We start from the raw sequence: 13872 nt of genomic DNA, 5'->3' as shown, positions 1-13872 counted from the left end.
CTGTTTGCCCCTGCTCCCCCGTGTGTCTCTGTGCATGTGTCTCTGTGCATGTGTCTCTGAGCATTTGTCTGTGTACATGTGTGTCTCTGTGCATGTGTCTTCATTGTTCATGTGTTCACTCTTTTCATGTGTTTATTTGGTGTGCATGTGTCTCTGTGTGCATGTGTCTCTGTGTGCATGTGTCTCTCTGCGTGCATGTGTCTGTGTGCATGAGTGCGTTTGGGTGTATTTCTGTGTATTTGTCTCTGTTTGTATGTTCTTCTGTGCATGTGTTTGTGGGTGTGTCTCTGTGCATGTGTGTGTGGGTGTGTCTCTGTACATGTGTGTGTGTGGGTGTATCTCTGTAAATGTGTGTGTGTGGGTGTGTCTCTGTACATGTGTGTGTGTGGGTGTGTCTCTGTGCATATGTCTCTGTGTGCATATGTTGGTGTGCATTTGTCTGTGTGCATGTATCTCTGAGCCTCTGTCTCTATGCATATGTTTCTATGTGTGTATTTTTGTGCATGTGTCTCTGTGCATTTGTCTGTGCACATGTTTGTGAGCATATTTCTCTATGCCTGTGTCTCTGTGAATCTGTCTCTGTATCTGTGCATATGTCTGTGTTCATATCTCTGTGCGCGTGATTCTGTGCATATGTCTGTGTTCATATCTCTGTGAGCGTGACTCTGTGCATATGTCTGTGTTCATATTTCTGTGAGCGTGAGTCTGTGCACATGTCTGTGTTCATATCTCTGTGAGCATGACTCTGTGCATATGTCTGTGTTCATATCTCTGTGCGCATGATTCTGTGCATGTCTGTGTTCATATCTCTGTGAGCGTGATTCTGTGCATATGTCTGTGTTCATATCTCTGTGCGCGTGACTCTGTGCATATGTCTGTGTTCATATCTCTGTGAGCGGGATTCTGTGCATATGTCTGTGTTCATATCTCTGTAAGCGTGAGTCTGTGCATAAGTCTGTGTTCAAATTTTTGTGAGCGTGATTCTGTGCATATGTCTGTGTTCCTATTTCTGTGAGCTTGAGTCTGTGCGTATGTCTGTGTTCATATCTCTGTGTGCGTGATTCTGTGCATGTCTGTGTTCATATCTCTGTGTGCGTGATTCTGTGCATATGTCTGTGTGTATGTGTCTCTGTGTTGGTATTTCAATGAAAAAAACATGGCCTGAGGTTTGTCTGACAACTCATTATTTTATTAGAATTGGTCCCTGTGTGCACATTGTAGTGACATTAATTAATCTATACATCTTGTGTCATTTCAGTACTTGTCAATCTGTGGTTTTATATCACTGCAACATTAATTAATATACCTCTAGAGATGTGAACTTAAGGTACACTTAAGCAAAACTGTCTGTACACATTTATTTTATTCTAGAACATGTTTTACTATATTTTAATAGGCAATGTGTCATTTGCGTTTGATGTTTCAGCTGTACAACGTTCGGCTGAGGTTAAGAACAGTGTCAGTCCAGAAGGTGGAGCAGTCAGATGGACAAAATGTGTCTTAAAGCCAGGGCCACAGACATGATAGTGAAAAGCCACTGATGATTTTGACTTCAACATTATAGAACAAAAATACAAACATTATATTTGTGACTAATTACTAAGTTTCAAACTTTCTATGTTTGAATAAAAAAGAAAGATTTTTGACCTCTACGTTTCTTCACAAATTAAACAAAAATGGCAAATATTGCTTTTTTCAGTTATAGAATTAAGACTGTCAGAGTTATGAGGAACAGAACATCACCACACAGAATAATTTATTTTTCCATCCAAGAACCCTTCATCAAAGGGGACAGAAAGTTATAAAATGTCATGTTAATAGGGAATCAAAATGGCTGGTTAGCACAGTGACTTCAGTTGCTTCTCTTTTAGTATTTCACCATGTATTGCATAACCCTGTATAGGAAATGTCAAAAACATACAACAATTATTCTGGTCAGAGATCACTGTTACATAAAAGTAGGAGAATTCTTGTCATTTGATCTTCAAATCAAGTTACCTGTTAAACGGTTTGATCCAGTGATATTCTGGGCGCTAGGAGCTTAGAGAAGCATTATTGCTACCAACAACAGACCCTAAAGAATAGAATAGAATAGTATAGAAAGTTATACTCCAGATTCTTGTACATTTGTCTAACATTTTTTAAAATCCCCTCATATAACAACATACAGCTGTTAATGCGAGACAGAGCAAGATGATATTTATCATCTGTTTTTAGAAGTTGTTTTCTGATCGGAACATTCTGTCATTTCTGCTTTAAATGAACATCACAACACCACACTTGTCTGACGGATACCTTGGGGTGTGTCCTCTAGATGATCTGGCTGGTCGGGTACATCAGATGGTTTTGCTGTCAAGAGACAAGTTTCAGTTGTCTGTGACCCAGCAGGACTGAGTTCAGACAACCTTATCCTAAAACTGCTCTCAAATGGACAACGTAACAAGTTAAAAAGTATATGTGTGTGTATGTATGTATGTACGTATATATATATATATGTATGTATGTATGTGTGTATGTATATATATATATATATATATATATATATATATATATATATATATATTTATATATGTATGTATGTATGTATGTATGTATGTTTGTATATATGTATGTATGTATGTATGCATATATCTATATGTGTATATATGTATATACATTCTATATTTAAATGCTTTTTAGTGCTAATATAGAGCGTGTGCTTACCCTCAGCATCATTCTGCACTTTGTCAAATTCATCCATATCTGTATCCTTATCTTCATCTAAAAATTATTTGTGTCACATGATATCATAAAACTGGTCAACTACTGAAAGCTTCAGTTTGCCATTTCAGTAAAACACACACCCTCTTTATCATTCACATAATTTTGTCCTACAGGGTTGGTGTTGTTTGTTTTTTTTACCTACAGGTCCGTTGTTATGTTTTGCTGAACACTGCTATGGCATCAACCCAACAGTTTAGTATAAATGACCATAAACAGCACTTTTACATACCAGTTGTGTCTACATCAGTGTCTTCATCAGTGTTGTCCTCTATAATGGCATTAAGAACAAGATTTCAACATCTACAATATACTTAACCAAAGAGATCCAAAGAGATGGAAAGACTGTTGCATATTTAAGAGCTTATCTGTTATATAATTACCATGTGATTTCGACTCTGTTGCACCCCTTGAGTCATCATCGTCATTCTCATCTACGAAGAGGAAAAAAAATAATTTTCAAATCAACTTATTGTGGTGTACTGAAAATGAGTTCACGTGGGTGTGTGTGTGTGTGTGTGTGTGTGTGTGTGTCTCACCACTGGAGTCACCCTGAGAGTCCTCAGCTGTTTCAAGTGATGATGCATCTGGATAATATATGAGCGCAGAAAATCAGTTATCAAGACACTGAGTTAGTATCCATAGTAGTAGACACTGGTCTTGAATATTCCACTTACCAGGGGTCTCTATCTCCGAACTATTGGCACTGACATCTGAAACTGTAGAAGAAAAATATTACTGCAATTTTCAGTGCATATATTTACAAATAACTATACCGTGTGCAAAATAGTATCAATAAGAACTGAAAATGCACCTCCTCCATCTGTCTCAGTGCTGTCCTTGTCAGCATGGTCTGTGCTGTCTGAGCTGTCTTTATCAGTGGACTCAGTGCTGCTCGTCTCTCTGTCCTGGCTATCCTCTTTACTTGAGGAGTCCAAGATGAACGAGCCAGACTGAGATCCCCTCACAGATTCCTCAGACTTCCTCTTTGTCTCTTGGTCAGTGTCCTTTTCTTCCTCACCAGTCATTTCCTTCTCATTGCTTTTGTCAGTGCTTGTGTCATCTGTGGTGTCCTTGTCACTTTCTGCACTATCCTCCTCATCTTTTATGACTTTGTCTCCATCACTGTCTCCATCACTGTCCCTGTCATCTTTCTTACTGTCTCCATCACTGTCTTTATCCTCACCTGCATCACTATCCCTATCACTGTCTTTATCCTCATCTCCATCCTTATCCTTCCTATCACTGTCTTTATCCTCATCTCCATCCTTATCCTTCCTATCATTGTCTTTATCCTCATCTCCATCCTTATCCTTCCTATCACTGTCTTTATCCTCATCTCCATCCTTATCCTTCCTATCACTGTCTTTATCCTCATCTTCATCCTTATCCTTCCTATCACTGTCTTTATCCTCATCTTCATCCTTATCCTTCCTATCACTGTCTTTATCCTCATCTACATCACTATCCTTCCTATCACTGTCTTTATCCTCATCTTTATCACTATCTCTGTCATTGTCTCTATCTTTATCATCCTCTTTGTCACTGTCTCTACTGCTGTCTTTGTCAGTCTTCTCAGCACTGTCACTGATCTCTGTCATGTCTGAAGATTTCACTGTGTCATGGTCAGTATCCTTGTCAGTATCATCATGCTTGCTGGTCTTGTCCTTTCTTTCTGATGAATCTTTCACATCAGTGTCTTCTGTGCCTCTTGTCTCATCACCATCTCCATCAGTGTCCACAGCCTTGTTGGCAGGTTTGTCCTTGTCCTCCATCTCCGAGGTTTTGTCCACGTCTTGTTCTTTACTGTCCTTGTATGCATCAGTGCTGGCATCTGACTTGTGCTTTTCAGATTCTGGTAGTATGGGAATACATACATGATGTAAAGTGAACATAGGTTTAATACAGTTGCACATTTCAGACAATTACTAATCACTTAACGGTTTACGAGAAAAGTTACATTTGAGTTACAATCAGTTTTTTTGTGCAATGTAAATGCGCTTACTTTATATTCAGTACAGAAGAGCCACACAGTGTTATCGCATGCACTATTTTGCTGGTCATTTCTTGTTTTGGATAAAAGCATCATTCATTTCCACTGCCATTCAAAAGTTTTTGAACACTGTATATTTTATACTTTTTTTCTTTTTCTTTTTTCTTTTTTTTTTTTTAAATATACCTCATTTAAAAACCTAAGATGTGAAAACATATCATTCAGTTAATGTTTCTACAAAGAGTTAGGTGCCTTTAATGAATTGCTATCCTGTCATGTTGTAGCAATAATAGTGAAACATAAGAAGCTCATACCCATAGTATTTTCTTTAATCACAAAAAAAAGGGGTTTTAAGAAGCCGAATTTATTCTCCTTTAAACAAGTTTGCAGAAGTAATTTAAATTATGAGTGGTAAAATATAAAACAACTAAACCTGTCATTTCCATAATTCATTAATGGGACTTACTGTGGGACATTTCCTAGACACCAAAAACAAATGCTCAAACAATACAACATCCTGTTAAGAAGCACAATACTATTCGCTTTGTTAGAGTAATTTGTGGCCAAGTTAAATCTCAATTTTTAGTTGACTTTAATATTCCTTGCAGCATCTCACTACTACGATACTGCAATAAACTCTGCAAAATCTTTAATATGGAACATGGCATTGTGTAAAATTGGGTTCAGTAATTATCTCATTTCTGTTTAAAGCCCTTCAGCCAGGTCACTTCACATGGTGACTGGATTACTGTTTCAGTGATTCAAACGTCAAACATTTCTTCCAAAGTTCACTGTTCAAAGATCAGTGTTAGGGTCAGGTCAGTAGAGGTGTACCAGTTGGTTGAATTATTTAACAGACCATAAGAAAGCATAGTTGTTAGCAGGCTTAATACTGAAGAAAAGTGATAAACCATGGATTATTAAGATATGAATTGTGTGATCAGTCATACCTTCACTAACTAATACATTAATTTTGCATTATATAAATAAGAATACCTCGGGAATCCTTGTCTGGCTCAGCACGTGACTCCGTCTCCTTACTGGAAGAGGTCTTGTCTGAAACAGTACACAGCATGAGTGTGTGTCACATCTGAATGTTTCAGTGGTTGGCCTGTCTAACTGATCTTAAATAATGGATGTATGCTAAATGCTCTCATTATGATGTTTTCCTTGATTCTTTAAAATGATTAACATGCATAATTATCATAGGAGTTCATAACACTCTCACTTTCCTCCAGTCTCCTAAAGGTGTTTACATAAAAGAGTACAAAGAATTATCCCTCAGTATGATGATCCATATTATAATTCTAAAACATGAATTGTCCATTTGAAAACACAAGTGACCATTTGAAATTTGAAAAACAAAAACAAGACAATAAATGTACAAAGTAATGTATGTTGCATATATTTAAGAATACTTTTTTTTAAAAGCCTTTTTAACTTTTAAAACTTTACAAAGTTTTAAAGTAAATAACCTGTATAGCCTGTGTAATGTTATGTTTAAAATATGTAGCCCCATAGATGCCTTTATTTCTTGTCATTCCTTTATACACATATTCAGAGCAAGGTGTAAAGAAACACTCTGACTCTGTGGTGGTGTCTTACCTGGAGAGTCCATTTCATTTGATGATATGAGTGTCGAGTCAGCATCTGTAATAGTAAAATGTACAAATGTTCATTTCTTTTATGATTTAAACTTGTAAATGTTTAGTTTTGTTAGTTATTCATAATCTTACCAGCAGAATCTGTTTGTGTGTCTATTACTTCCTCAGTGTCATCTGTAGAAATTATATATAAATGATGAAGCCGTAAAGGAATAGGACTATTCCATGTGATATCAGATCTCTCTCTCTCTTTCTCTCACCTGGTTTCTTTTCTGTTGATGCTCGTTCGGCCATGTCATCTATGGTTGAGGGAATTAAATAATTTCCATTAAATCATTGTTCCTTCTTCCTTGTTTTCCACTGTGACAAAATTTTATTGCTTTGCACTAACCTGAAGGATCTTTATTTTTGTCTTCAGCTGGGTCTAATAATCAAAGCAAACAAACAGATAATTAACAACTATTTCTGAACATCTGGAATGAATAAACCATGCTGTATGTTATGGAGACAGTGTCCTGGACTCACCTGGCATGTCAGACTCTTTCTTCTCTAGTGCAGATTCAGAGGAGTCTAAAGTAAAACAAATGTTTTCACCACAGTGTCACACTCTACCCATAATTCCACTGTTAATAAGTGTTTTGTGTTGAAATAAGTGCTTCAATATAAACTCTTTTTACAATGTTACTAATTCTAAGGATGCTGTGGACTTCTATACACACTGGACACTCACTGTTGTGGGTTACTGTATGAAACTGTGCTTTTCCAAATGCTGCTATTTTTTTCTTACCTCTTGAATCTGGACCACTGGTGGTTTCATCCTGACTTGTGTCACCTGAAAAAAAAAAAAAGATTTGTGTCTAATTCTTTTATTACTTTAATGCATGTAAAAAATAATAATAAATAAATAAATAAATAAATTAGTTTAAGAGTGATTCAACACAGAAGCATATACATGTATGTACATAGATGTAGTCCAAAAACAATTATACTTAATAATTTGTTTCTATGTAAAAAAGAAAAAAGATTATGTTACTGATTAAGTCTTTAATCATGTGATTTGCAATCATGATCAGATTACAGTTATCTACTGAACACTCACAGTAACTCATTATACAGGATTGTTTTTATTAGAACACTATTAATTACTAATAATTACTATTATTATCATGAAGTCCTGACAATTCACTGTTTCTTTCAATTAATTTATATTGTTTGCAAGTGTGTATACATTTAATATTATGGGCAAAGTTTCCCAAAATATAAATATTATTGTTAAATAGTAGAGTGCACATCCTACTGAACACTCGCTCTACCATTTACCATTATTTTAACTTAAGGGAAGCTGGTCCCTGTTTGTTTGTTTGTTTGTTTGTTTGTTTGTTTATGCATGCTTTGGTTATTTTCTTCTCCTTGTGTTTCTGAGATCTTACCCGGCTTTTCTGTTGTATCTGCTGTGTCACTTGCTGTGCCTGAAATTGAAGACATATAGCCATAGGGTTGTTTTGTTTTATTTTGTTGTTTTTCTTATAGCGCATACTGCTGCCCTGTCTGTTTCACTACGTCAAATTGGAATTTTTTATAAGTTACTTATACATTTTTTATCAGGGTTTTATTTCAACATACATCTAAAGCTTCACTCGGGCTATATGTGATCAACCATACCTTCTGCTTTCTCTGCAGAGTCCTTTCCATCTGTAGTTCCTGCTAAGAGAACATACGCTGAATTAAAAAACATCAGGCTTCTACTTATCAGAAATATCACCAATTCAATCCAGTTTTAAATGTGAAATATCAGATTTCTTTTACAGTCCAACATTGGCACGGTATTTCTTTAATGCCGTTCAGTGACCAGTGCTGAAAATTCCGATGTAAATCTCAAGTGTTTTTGTTCCTATGAGATGAGTGACTAACCTAAGTCTCCATTCACAGGGCTATTAGTCGGGTGAACTGCATTGTTAACACCTAAGAAAGAGAAACAATACTATTATTGTTAATGGTTTAAGGTGTGGTTCACTAAAGTGTCAAAGTAACTTGATTGCTTACTTTATGCTAATTAGATTGAGTATCTTTAGCAAGCTTGTATGCGTCCTTAAGTCCATCAGCGACAGAAAATGATGGTACTTTGATTTTTAACTTGCGTCTGGTTTTAAGAATCAGTGACTAGTCCATGTGAATGTGTTTTTATGTCTATTGATGCTTGCAATTAAGTTTAACACCTACCAATAAATAAGTCTAGAAGTGCTTTCTCTAAAAACAGAGAAATAATAACAATAAAAAAATTATGAATCATTGCATGTTGCTCTTTAGATCAAGTCAATATTTACTGAACACTTTGCAACAACAGCTATGCTATTAATGATGTTTCTTTATTTGCGAATTAAATATGCATATACATACAAACTACACCATTACTAAAAATGTGAAAAACAGAATGTAACATGTCCTTACCATCATTGTCTGTGCCATCTAGGGGAAGAAAACCCAGGTAAATTAATATAAGTGAGGTATCGTAGTTTCATTATCTATAAGTAACAGTCTCCTATAGTCAGATAGTTAACTCAACAGGCTCAAGTGAACAAAACGTCTTTGTGTGCTCTAGAGGAACATTGGCTCTGATTACATTCTCTTTAGGGGAAGCACCAAGTTACCCCCCTGAAAGAGAGGAATTGTTGCACATTTCAAATGCTACAGCACTGCATTTTTAGCTGCTTCACTGAAAATATAGTCACATAATAATGCACTGATGAAGGAAGAGGTATCATCGCTGAATAAAGCACTTTATTAGCCCTGAAGTGGAATAGGTGTTGTCATATGCATGAATGCTTATTTAAGTATTTCCTTACCATGTATTGGTGCAGAAAGAGTGACAGACACTAAAACAACGATCAGGAAAACAACCAATGTCCTAAAAAATGAAACATACGCAACAATTCAATTAAAAGTGCTGCTTTGTGACAATGTCCACTGTGAAAAGTGCTATACAAATAAAACTGAATTGAATTGAATAAAACTCAATTAAAATTCAATGCCAAATGGTGAACGATGAGGTCAGAAGATTCGCATAATTCAAATGTTTAAAATGTCCATAAACTAAAAGATACACTAAGTTTTGTTGAGATCTTTCCCAGCGTCCATGTTAATATCTTTCATGTGATTCGGCCAATATTTATTTACCTCTGTCCCACTGTCTCATTCATCACCTCACCTCAAATTCATCACATAAATTAATTTAATACTAATTTAATTGATTTAAAACTGGTTACAATTTAGGTTAATTTCAAATGTATCTCTGATATCTTATTATATATTTGGGGTAAAAAAAATATTAGTCTTACAAAGTGTGGTCTCTTTCCCAATTTAATACCAATAATGCAGTCGCAGTTACTGTATAATTAGTAACAAATCATCAATATTCACACTTCTAAATGTCGTTGCACTTCATATAAGTTCATTATTTATTCAAGTACTTTACTTATTCATATAGGTAAAGTACTAATTTGCACATAATAATTTCATCCTTCTGTAGGTTCAACAGAAAATTAAGTAAAAAATAAGCAAATAAATAACAATATTACATGACACCAAATTTTAGCTGATAACTCAGCATGCTTAATTTAGTCAGTTCCGAAGCAGTTTACTTACCGTGTCTGCATCGTGACAGAATGGTAGAACAGTGTGAAAGAGAGGGAGCGCGAGACTCGAGCTTCTCTGTGCTCTCACGTAAATCTGAATCCTGCCTGGAGCATGCTGAGGAGCTTTTATACCCCTCACCCTCCCCAAGCCAGAGGAGGCAGAGCCTGCAGGACAGAGGTGTCACACGGGAACGACTTGAGTTGAATTAATTAAAACAGGGTTAAAAGCCAGTGATGTCCTACTGTTGTTTGTGTTTCCAAACAGGTCTTGTAACTGGGCTAGCCTAGCTGTTCTACCCCCAGCCCCAGTTCCCCAATATCTTTGCCAGTACATTTTTCCAGTACATTCTCTGATACTGTTGATGATATCACATGTTGTTGTTTTTATTAGTTCTTGTTACCTTAGTGTTCTTCTAAGAAACTGAACAAAGAACTGTGGGCAACAAGTGTTCCTGCTTTTCTGTGAGAGATTAAGTGCTTGCCTTTTTGGCAGGGTTTCAGAGTTGCCTGAGCTGGGCTGGGGTCCATGAAGCATCTGGGAATGGGATAGCTGATCTGCTTTTGTGACTTTTGTGATCATCTGAAATGGGGAACAGTCCTAAAATCTCTCTTCTGTGAATTCGGGCCTAGGGTATAACTGCTCCCTAACCTGTAACAGAGTAATAATTTCAGAATCAGAATTCATTTATTCGCCAAAAATGTGAACAGGCAGATTTGTAAACACACAGACCTACAAAAGCACTGGATATTATGAAATAAAATACAATGAACTATAAATACAGAAGTCCACATGCGATACAATAAACACAGTATACAAATGCAGGGGGCTCAGTTCTGCTTGGCGTTGTAGATGGCTTGTTGAGAAGAATGAATCTGTTGGGGGGACAAACTGTTGAGGTGTCATGTGGTGCTGGTTCTGATGGAGTGGTACCATTTCCTGAGACATTTCTGAAACAGCTCCCTGGGTGTGTGAGGTTCGTAGTGATGTTCTCAGATTTTGAGAATCAAACTCACAACCTTCAGATTATAAGATGAACACGCTGCCTAATGTGTTAATGATGCTGTTATTTTGGTAATGCTTTACATTTATTTCAGTTACACAACAGACACGTTCTCAGTGGTTATGTGGAATACAGTTTATGCATCATACGTAATTATATGTCACATGCAAATGTTTTCATGCCACATATACAGGTATGTGAAAAATGTTAATGATAACAACATAATGATAAAATCATGAATGGTATTAAGGTATTATGATATTAAGGTGTTTCCACAGTAAACACTGTCAAAGTATCTTGACCTAGTGGAAGTATATGGCAAAGTGGCAAGTTTTAAATGTATAATATTCTTTTACAGGTTTAAGATATTCTCAGTTATTTTAGATTAATTCATTTAGGATGTTAGCATATGTTTGATCATTTTTAAAAATTGGATTTAGCTTACAATTAATGTGTAAATAAGTTACATCAGTAGGACAAAAGCACATGCTGTGTTTTAACACTATAATATTTAATCTTATTATGGTCTGACACAAGGTTTGTTAGATTGTAAAAGTAGCTGATAGTCACTGTTGCAAGATTTGACCTGACGACACACAAAGTGTACGTTGTCTTACAATCAAAGTTCTTTTGTCTCTGCAACAGGGGCGTTATCTGGTCTGTTAATCATCTGGGGCTGAGCCCAGATTCTTCTCCATCAAAAAAAAAAACATTTAAAATGTTCTTCTAAAGAGACTGTTTCCATGCATTTTTTTCCTTGCATATGAGTGCAAATTGGACAAAAAGTTGGATTTATCATAAAACTTGCCTCGGGTGTTATTACCTTTTGCATGACTACCAGACTGATAAAATATCAAACTTTTTGGCTATCTAACATGAGACTAGGCTAATTTGGTGTCACTAGCCAAGAGGAGGCACAGCTGATCTATCATTGTATGGGTTTAGCTGCTACAGTGCCATGCAAAACACATTATCTGTCCTTATGCTCTGCTCATAACATGTTCACGTAACTTGGAACTCATATAGACATTTACACGCCTTGTTTTCGTGCTCAGCATGAGAGAATGTTTGTGTTTCAGTTTCAACCCTGTATGTCCACTTTGCCTTTCACACTAACTGACTGTATGAGCTAGCGTTTGGCAGAATTGAGAGACTGTCAGCCAATAAGACACGAGTATTTCCACACATTTTCCTGTAAATCCTGTCAGATATCGCCTCTGTTCACTGAAGAATTAAAATTACATCGCTTCCATCTGCTTTTACTCAGTCACAAACCACTCCAAGTCGAGAATTATTTGGGGCTAAAGAAAAAATCTACAGGGCTACAGCACCGAATGCCCAGGCCACTTCTGGGCCCTTAAGAAAGGCCCTTAACCCTCAAATGCTCCCTTGTATAAAATGAAATAAATGTAAGTCACTCTGGATAAGGGTGTCTTACAAATGCCATGCATGCAAATATAAACCTGTTTATGCACATTACTGACAAAATGTGAATATTTGTATACTAATGTGATTGTTAATGAAAACATGAAAATGAAGGTGGGTTGAAATGAAAAGCTTATGAAAATTTTAATCCATGGCTTGCTATTTACCTCACTCTAAGACCAAGTAGCAGGGGTTCTAGCTGCTTTAGTTAATCTCTTTTTTCTACATGAGCAAGACAAAGTAGAAAACTATTTTTGGTCCATTAAAGCAACTAATAACATGACGCATGAAAGCAGTAAGTAAAAGTGGAAAATTGGCAATGATCCAGTGTGTAAATGCCCTTACAGCTTTAAAGTCAATGCTAATAGCCAGTCTCTCTCATAGTCTCACAACACATATGAGAAGCTAAGTGAATCTTACAACCTTTACTATGTTAGCAACTTTTGTTGCTTTTGTTGTGTTCAGGGGATTACCAGCTACCATCAACAAACACTGCCATTAACACATGTCCAGAATGACTGTAATTTAAGTATTACATCTGAAATCTGGGAGCTGTAATATGTGTGCTAAGTGTCACAATGATAAGGCCATACATTTGTTCACTTATAGTGGGAATTAGCACTCAGATAAAGGTTTTCTGTTTTAAGTATCAGCCTAAAAAGACCCCTGCCCCTTCTCAATTCATTCCAAGATCTTCTGACCAGTGATCCAAGACAAAAGCGAGAACAGCATGCTTGGGAAAATTACTGTATGACCATTTACACATCCTCTTAGGCTCTAAGCGTATGTACAGAGACTCCATAAATAGAAGTGACCCCATAAACATCACATAGCAGGCTGGGATGTCATAGTTGTACGTACAGCCTACTACAGTTAAACTTATCACAGGCATAGAGATCACACATAACAAATTAATTTATATTAGCAATCTAGAAAGGCTGAAATAGCACTACTGCCCCATGATTAATTCTGATGCAGGTAACAGGGGTGTCTAGCTGGGGATTTAAAGGAAGGAAATCTGACTTCAATTAGTCTGATCTTGCATAATAGGTACAATTTTTTTTTTACTTTGGACCAAACATTTTCTTTGACAAATAATATGCCTCATCATAATGCATTCTTAATGATACGCTGCACTTCTCTGATGGCAGGGATGCCGACATTTCAAGCTTTCTGAGAGGTCCTGTCTCACATTCTCATGACATCTAAACACACATCATGAAAAGCCTTTGTGATAAAGCAAAACATCTGAGTTTTCAACGCAAAGTAATTATTTACGCTGCATTGCAAGAGAATGCTAATTAGTTTTGACGGCATCTATCAAAATATCATCAATAAAAACTCATTTCATACAAGAAGGTTACATGCAGGGGCACCGTGCACACTCATTCATGCTCGGGTATGTCCAGCTAATGGTGAGATCGACCAGTTATGCTTTGATTTCCAATCAGTGGAAC

General features: G+C 36.3%; 1 protein-coding gene across 5 annotated transcripts; it reads right to left on the bottom strand.

Moving 5' to 3' along the window:
• Positions 1 to 1155: 1155 nt before the first annotated feature.
• Positions 1156 to 10085, bottom strand: stm (starmaker). 5 transcript variants are annotated; one of them, XM_053613378.1, is made up of 23 exons: positions 10000 to 10085; positions 9201 to 9262; positions 8806 to 8823; positions 8578 to 8604; positions 8269 to 8319; positions 8020 to 8058; positions 7788 to 7826; positions 7145 to 7189; positions 6883 to 6927; positions 6749 to 6781; positions 6618 to 6656; positions 6490 to 6531; positions 6359 to 6403; positions 5750 to 5809; positions 3575 to 4615; positions 3438 to 3479; positions 3300 to 3347; positions 3144 to 3194; positions 2993 to 3031; positions 2704 to 2760; positions 2296 to 2349; positions 1999 to 2074; positions 1156 to 1895 (listed from the first exon to the last, which is right to left on the bottom strand). In XM_053613378.1, exons 1-22 carry the CDS (start codon positions 10008 to 10010, stop codon positions 2034 to 2036), a joined length of 1929 nt encoding a protein of 642 aa, XP_053469353.1. In that variant the 5' UTR covers positions 10011 to 10085; the 3' UTR covers positions 1156 to 1895; positions 1999 to 2033. The 5 variants fall into 5 exon arrangements, with proteins under 5 accessions (XP_053469353.1, XP_053469352.1, XP_053469354.1 ...); XM_053613377.1 differs by having other exon boundaries at positions 8020 to 8061; positions 10000 to 10064; XM_053613379.1 differs by lacking the exon at positions 8578 to 8604 and having other exon boundaries at positions 8020 to 8061; positions 10000 to 10063.
• Positions 10086 to 13872: the final 3787 nt, after the last annotated feature.

This window comes from Ictalurus furcatus, chromosome 24 (assembly GCF_023375685.1).
Source record: "Ictalurus furcatus strain D&B chromosome 24, Billie_1.0, whole genome shotgun sequence".
Lineage (NCBI taxonomy): Eukaryota > Metazoa > Chordata > Actinopteri > Siluriformes > Ictaluridae > Ictalurus > Ictalurus furcatus.
This window is presented reverse-complemented; position numbering and strand designations above follow the sequence as displayed.

What these genes read in the sequence shown, in the direction of transcription:
- stm (XM_053613377.1), bottom strand. An exon ending in AGATACAACAGAAAAGCCGG is followed by an intron (nt 7,190 to 7,787) that starts GTAAGATCTCAG and finishes TTTTTTTTTCAG; the next exon opens with GTGACACAAGTCAGGATGAA. An exon ending in AAATGAAATGGACTCTCCAG is followed by an intron (nt 5,810 to 6,358) that starts GTAAGACACCAC and finishes GTACTGTTTCAG; the next exon opens with ACAAGACCTCTTCCAGTAAG.